This window comes from Guillardia theta, assembly GCF_000315625.1.
Source record: "Guillardia theta CCMP2712 unplaced genomic scaffold GUITHscaffold_30, whole genome shotgun sequence".
NCBI classification, from domain to species: Eukaryota; class Cryptophyceae; order Pyrenomonadales; family Geminigeraceae; genus Guillardia; species Guillardia theta.
In genome coordinates this window covers 66,991-73,073 of record NW_005434644.1, presented here as the reverse complement: position 1 = coordinate 73,073, position 6,083 = coordinate 66,991, and the positions used below count along the sequence as shown (strand labels likewise).

At 51.6% G+C, this 6,083-nt stretch overlaps 2 protein-coding genes across 2 annotated transcripts; one reads left to right on the top strand and one right to left on the bottom strand.

Moving 5' to 3' along the window:
- Positions 1-254: 254 nt before the first annotated feature.
- GUITHDRAFT_162934 (hypothetical protein) lies at positions 255-4,519 on the top strand. Its single transcript, XM_005833316.1, has 21 exons — positions 255-326; positions 499-1,199; positions 1,250-1,408; positions 1,519-1,584; positions 1,634-1,694; positions 1,741-1,927; positions 1,975-2,032; positions 2,082-2,164; positions 2,312-2,357; positions 2,542-2,649; positions 2,697-2,759; positions 2,823-2,888; positions 2,937-2,972; positions 3,052-3,129; positions 3,180-3,219; positions 3,266-3,342; positions 3,388-3,438; positions 3,486-3,569; positions 3,717-3,843; positions 3,894-3,958; positions 4,182-4,519. Exons 2-21 carry the CDS (start codon positions 552-554, stop codon positions 4,248-4,250), a joined length of 2,172 nt encoding a protein of 723 aa, XP_005833373.1. The 5' UTR covers positions 255-326; positions 499-551; the 3' UTR covers positions 4,251-4,519.
- An 11-nt stretch (positions 4,520-4,530) lies between these two features.
- GUITHDRAFT_107595 (hypothetical protein) lies at positions 4,531-5,988 on the bottom strand (the record flags this gene model as incomplete). Its single annotated transcript, XM_005833315.1, has 8 exons — positions 4,531-4,599; positions 4,698-4,751; positions 4,819-4,904; positions 5,043-5,088; positions 5,356-5,421; positions 5,617-5,683; positions 5,836-5,879; positions 5,935-5,988. 8 exons carry the CDS (start codon positions 5,986-5,988, stop codon positions 4,531-4,533), a joined length of 486 nt encoding a protein of 161 aa, XP_005833372.1.
- Positions 5,989-6,083: the final 95 nt, after the last annotated feature.

Genomic DNA, 6,083 nt, shown 5'->3' with positions numbered 1-6,083 from the left:
TGATTTGCTGTGAGATATCTCAATTCATAGCTTGACGGTTTTCCTGAAGAATTCATGTCTGACAAGTATTTGGTTCATTGTGAAACGTTCAAAACTCGACTCCTTTGGTCGAAAGTTTTGTTTTAGAGAATAAGTTGGGAGGATTCTATTTGAATCGGAGTTCAAGAGCCATCTGTGTTGGAATTCATCATATCATTGACACATTATTTTTATATTATGAATACTTGCACCTCATTTTCTAAAGATGTTTATGCAGCCATTTCCTTTCGTAGTATCAATTTGTGAGGAACTGGCTTACATTGCTACTTTGTCGAGCTTCAGATACAGTAAGTTTTACCTTGTAACGCTCAAAATCCCTGCTCTTTTTTCGTCTTGTCTTGTATGCAATTTTTGAGATGCAAATCTGTATGCGACCCCTCGTTTCTTGTGGAATTTTGTCCCTTTGCAAGACTGCCTCTCTTGGAGACAACCTGATTTCTGCTGACTCGGCTCACCTAGATTGTAACACCAAGCCTGGTATTGATTGCTGACGCCGCAAGCATCGCTTCAAGATGAGCGATGCTTGCGTTGATGACCACTCAAACCCTCCATGGGATCCACTTCGTGAACAAGAATGGGCGAGCCTTAGTGCGGAAGTGGACAGCATGGAGGCAATGGGGAACTGGGACAGTGTTTGCTCGTCAGGTCATGTTCCGACACACTCAGATCATGGGGATGACTGCGATGTGCTCAACATCTCCTGCCCTGTGACACGACCCAAGGTCTGTCTGCAGTTCAGTCAAGTGGCAATAGACGGGGAGCCCAACCTGGATACTAACACTGGTTGGCCGTTCGGAATGTCTCAGGGGCTGAATGGACCTCTGCAAGGTCGGGGAGCTGCTGGTGCAGAGAAGCATGGAGAGATGTGCGTTAGTCACATGGAGCATGACGTGGACGACGCTCTGTTCGATGATGCTGACGATGATCCCGACAAAGAACTGAGCATTCCATTCCAGCTTTCAAGGAATGAGAACAAGGATGGGATGTTTCACACTGGGATGAATGGATACAACCGAGTGAAAATCGAGAATCGAAAAGACTCCTTGAATCTTACTCTGGCGATTCCTGATGGAAAAACAGAAGCTTATCTTGTGGAAGCCGACTCTGCACCGCCCATGGCAGTGGCCAAGACCGAACCTGGAGAGAGCTCACTGTTTCCTGTATGTTTCTTTTGTTGGACAACATCAACTGCATCTCATTCTTTCCCCAGGTTCATCTGTTCGTGACGGCAATTGCTGATGGAAAGATTTTGAGTGACTCCCCACCCAAAGTGAATGCTGTTTTGGAGCAAGTTCGCAAGAAGGTTTCGAAAGAACAGAACACAGTCGTCCAAGTCTGCAATGAAGGGGCTGTTGATTTGAAGATGAGGGTAAGGAAGCTGACCAGCTCATTCGTATACTTGTCTTCTTTTCAATGCTTTCATCTTCCCTGAAGCAGAGTTCCCTATCGTAAATGTGGAAAACTGATTTTTCGACACAGGTCTTTGTTGCTAACAGTGTGGAGGCAAAGGCAGTATGGGACTACATCAGTACTCACACTAATCAGGTTCAAAGTTGAAATGTCAGTCATGTGGTTGAGAAATGACAATTGACAGATCCCTGCTCCCTTCGTTGTGCTTTCAAAACAACTCATGATGGCTGTGAGCTATGATTCAAGTGCGTTGTTTGATCGTTATCACTGCTTTGATTGACGTCCTGACAGGTTCTTTGGATCCCTCGCTTGCAAGTGTTGCAGACCGGCTTCGCAAGCAGGCAAGCCCGATCGAATTTGCTTTGCAAAGCAGTGTGACCTGGTCGATGCAGATCAAGACGCATGCGGTCAAAGTGCTTAGGGAGGCCATCGGAGATAAGGCGTGCACCCTTACTACGGCTATGCTTCGAGGCTACAGGTTTCACGAATGTCTATATATACTTATGTCCTGAGTTCTCCATGAAGTGGCCCCATGGCGCCGGCTAAGATTATCGAACCCTTGGTTCAACAACGAGCTACACTGGTAACTTTGTCTGCTGCACAGATGGAGGAAGTGACCTGTCGGTTCACAGGTGCCTGGGCATCCAGTGAAGCGATTCATTATCTTGCCTGCGAAGAACAAGAGTGTGAAAGATGAGAAGAGTGCCAACGGCAGGTGAGGAAGCGATCACATGATGCGAGGTAGATACAGCTGACCATGTGTAGCCTCCACTCTCCCAAGGGAAACGGAAGGGGATACTCATCAGGTGATCATCTCCATCGACATTGTATACAGCTTGTTCAGCATGTGACCATCAAACAGGATGTTCTTCAGCAACCCCAACCCCACCATCGTCCTCGGGAAACATGTTCTTCAACAGCAGAACCTTTTCTGAGCCTGATAAGAGATCCCCTAGGTGGCCGTCGCTCCATCACCCCCACACTCCGAGGTCTCCCGACACTTCCGCACCCTCGACACCTGGTGGCGCGATGCAGGTGACGATTCTCACTGGGTTGCTGCGGCGAGGACCTGAGACCTAAACCCAGCCACAGGAAGAGATGGACCTCATGTGGGAAGGAAGGCTCACTGCCCATTTCCCTGTAAACTTATTCGTCACGGCCATCGCGGACGGCGAGATGGCCCGTGATACCCCTCCCAAGGTGAAGCTGGCATGTCGATAAAGCTCGACTGATTGACGGCATCTCAGGTTCAAGAACGCTTAGCTCAGATCGTTAGGAAAGTTCCCAAGGAGCAGAACACGTCTGTTGAGGTCGATATGTTGTTGAACACTGTAGTTGTTGCTAATCAACGACTTTCTTGTCTTTCTTGACAGGTCTCGGAAGGATGCACTATTGATTTGAAGATGAGAGTTTTCGTTGTGAACTCGGAGGATGCAAAGGTTTCCTCCGCGTGTGATTATTCCCTGTTGTCCTAAAGCTTCTTCAAGGCTGTCGGGGAGTACATCAATTCACACATGGACCAGGTTCCATCGTAGATGTCCGACTATTCTTCCCCTGACATTTTTGTAGCTTCCTGCCCCTTTTGTTGTATTGGCAAAGCAGTTGCCCATGGCAGTTTTGTATGATCCTACAGCGTTGGATCTGTCAGATGCATCTGTTGCCGACCGCCTTCGTAAGCAGGTGCATCCGAAATCACAATTCGAGGTTCTTGGCTGAGTTTTGAACTTCAGGCGAAGACTCGTGCAGTGAAGGTGCTGAGAGAAGCCATCGGTAAGGACCTCGGCGTATGCAGAGACACGCACTGACGCATCTCCAGCCACTAAGTCGCTTGGCATCACTCAACACATGCTGCGTGGACACTGTGGGGCGATGCAACCTTCGGAACGCCTTACGGTACAAACATGCCTTGTAGTCATCGTTGATCTAATCTTTTTATAGGATTTCCTCATCACTAGGACACAAGTTTTAGAATCAGATCCCAAGAACAGAGTAAGAATCGTCCTCGGTTGCACTCGCAAGCTGATTTCTTTGCCTAGTATTTTGTGTTTGCTGCACGCAACAAGGGCTGCAGTGTTCCTTGTTCGCCCCGCAAGCGTCCGACTCCTGACTCACCTCCAGTGGTCACTTTCTTTCTCATCCTCCTTGTTCTCCGCTCTCCCTTCTTTCTCATCCTCCTCCCTCATCCTCCTCCCTCATCCTCTGCCTCCCCCCTCTCTCGCTCCCTCCCCTCTCTCTCCTCTGTGTCGCTTCAAGTGACATGCGAATAGGTTGGCGATGCTCTCAATCATCTCGACCCTTCGTGCGAGAACGCAGATGGAGACGCGAGCGGTGGGCAAGCACCAGGAATGAACGTGGGCCCGATGATGAAGCAAGCAAGCATACGTCCCTTGTCAGGTACGCTCAGCCGTCTGCGGGGTACAAGTGAAGTCATGATGTGCCTTCAGTGGGCGTCAATAGACGAGGAGGAGCCGCGTCGGCGTCGCACCTGCATCGCAACATGCTCGACAAGGTGACCTGCGTGACCCGGACCGAGTGACTCGCTGATTGAACGACTGAATGATTGACTTGATGACTTGACTTGATGATTGACTGGCGGGCGGACAGACTAACATGACATGACATAACATAACATAAGATAACATGATCCAACTGAGTCATGTCTGACTTGCCTGACTTGTGGAGTGACTTGAATGAGGGATGGCAAAGTAAGGAATGACTGACGGCACTGGCAGGCGTTCAACAAGAAGATGAAGGGTTCGTTCGATCACATCTCTCCCATCCCCTCAGGATCTACTCTCTGAGCGTGCCCTCGTCCCCCCTTGGATTTTCTCTGGCGGATTTTTCGATTCGGAGAAGGAGAGGCGAACAGGTTGAAGGAGGAAACGCGCAGCCTCGGTCGTCTCCGTACCGTAGGAAGAGGACGGGAGGGGAGAAGGAGGAGGGGGAGGAGGAGAGTTGTCTAGATGTTTTTGTTTTTTGAGGATGAGAAGATTGGTCGCGAGAGAGAGTAAGAGGTTATCTGCCATGCTCAGCTGCTACTCACTTGAAGTAATAAAGTCGTTTCAAGTTGCTCAGCTGCAGTTAATCGTTCTTGCGGGTCTTCATGCCCGAGGCGAGGACTGCGGCCTCCTGCTGCAGCTTCTTGCGGGCCTGCGTTAGGCAGTGAGGGGCAGGGGGACAGCAAGGGAATAGCTGGGGAAGAGTTGGGGGAGGGATGGGGTAGGGGCTCGAGGCTTCCAGCGACTCACATGAATGGCATCGACGATCTGCCGACGAGCATCTTCCAAGGAAGTCTCGAGCGCCTGCAGCAAGTGAGAGGCAGCTGGAAGGGAAGGGGAGGGGAGGGGAGCAGAGGGTCTCCTAGCTAACCGTTACAGCTTGAAGCAGCGTCGCCTTGCGCGCGAGAACGTTCTCGAGTCGCATATGAGCAGGAGCATCGTCCTCTAACTTGGTCGCTGCACGAGAAGGGAGACCGGGAGGACAGGGAGGAGAGGAGGACAGGGAGGACGAGGACGAGGACGAGGACGAGGAAGGAGACGAGGAGGAAGAGGTTGAGGGTCAGCGAGAGCAGCGGGGAATCTGAAAAGACTCACAGGCGTTGTTGACTTTCTGCACGTTGCCGCATGGGAGCCCGAGGACCTTCAGAGCGAACTCGTCAATGTTCTCCCTCCTGATCCTCCTCCTCCTCCTCCTCCTCCTCCTCCTCCTCTCTCCTTCTCTCCATCCTCTCTTTCATATTCTCCTTCCCTCTATTCGCGCTCCTCTCCCTGCTCTCCCCTCCTGACTCACTCACTCTGATCTCTCCGATCCCTTCTCTCCTCCTCAACGTCTTCCTCCCTTCCTCTCTTCTCCCCTCTTCTCCACCATTCTTTTCTGCTCCTTCCTCTCTCTGATTCCTCTCCTTACCATCGGGCAATTCGGCGACAACTTGCGATGCACAGCCTTTGCGTCGTCCGATCGTTCCCAGTCACCCTGCCAGATCCTATCAAGGGAGAGGGGGAGCAGACCAAAAGAAGCAAGAGCAACAGCAAGAGGAGGAGGAGGCGCAGCAGCAGTAGAGAGCAGCAGGGAGCAGCAGGGAGCAGCAGCAGCAGCAGCAGGGAGCAGCAGCAGCAGCAGCAGCAGCAGCAGCAGCAGCAGCAGCAGCAGCAGCAGCAGCAGGGTGACCAGCTGCAGGTCGCAGAAGAAGCAGACGACTGTGTCGGGGTCTTGGGGGGTCGGACAAAAGTGAAACCTGGATGAGCCATGAGAGCGAGTGGAATGAGATCAAGAAGAAGAATAAGATCAAGGAGGAGGAGGAGGAGGAGGAGGAGGAGGAGGAGGAGGAGGAGGAGATCAAGGAGGAGGAGGAGGAGGAGGAGGAGGACAAGCAGCAGCAGCAGTTACCCATCCGCCGCTAAGATTATTGGGGTCACGCCAGGATGAGAACTCTGTGAGGAAGAACGTAAAGGAGCTCAGCAGGAGGTCAGCTGGGTTCTCAGCTACCTCAGTGTGCGGCCAGTGCTCGAAGGTCTTGAGACGCTGAACCTCCTCGTTCATCCTGCCGCCTGCCATGTTCCCTCACCTCCTGCCTCCTCTTCTTCCCTCTTCCCTCCTCCTCCTCTTCTGTATCCTCGGTACAGCTCTAGTTGTCG

Excerpts from the sequence above, each read along its gene's own strand:
- GUITHDRAFT_162934 (XM_005833316.1), top strand. The coding sequence starts at position 552 with ATGAGCGATGCTTGCGTTGATGACCACTCAAACCCTCCATGGGATCCA. Across the intron at positions 3,220-3,265 it reads GGTGCTGAGAGAAGCCATCG|CCACTAAGTCGCTTGGCATC; the intron begins GTAAGGACCTCG and ends ACGCATCTCCAG. Across the intron at positions 3,959-4,181 it reads ATCGCAACATGCTCGACAAG|GCGTTCAACAAGAAGATGAA; the intron begins GTGACCTGCGTG and ends CGGCACTGGCAG.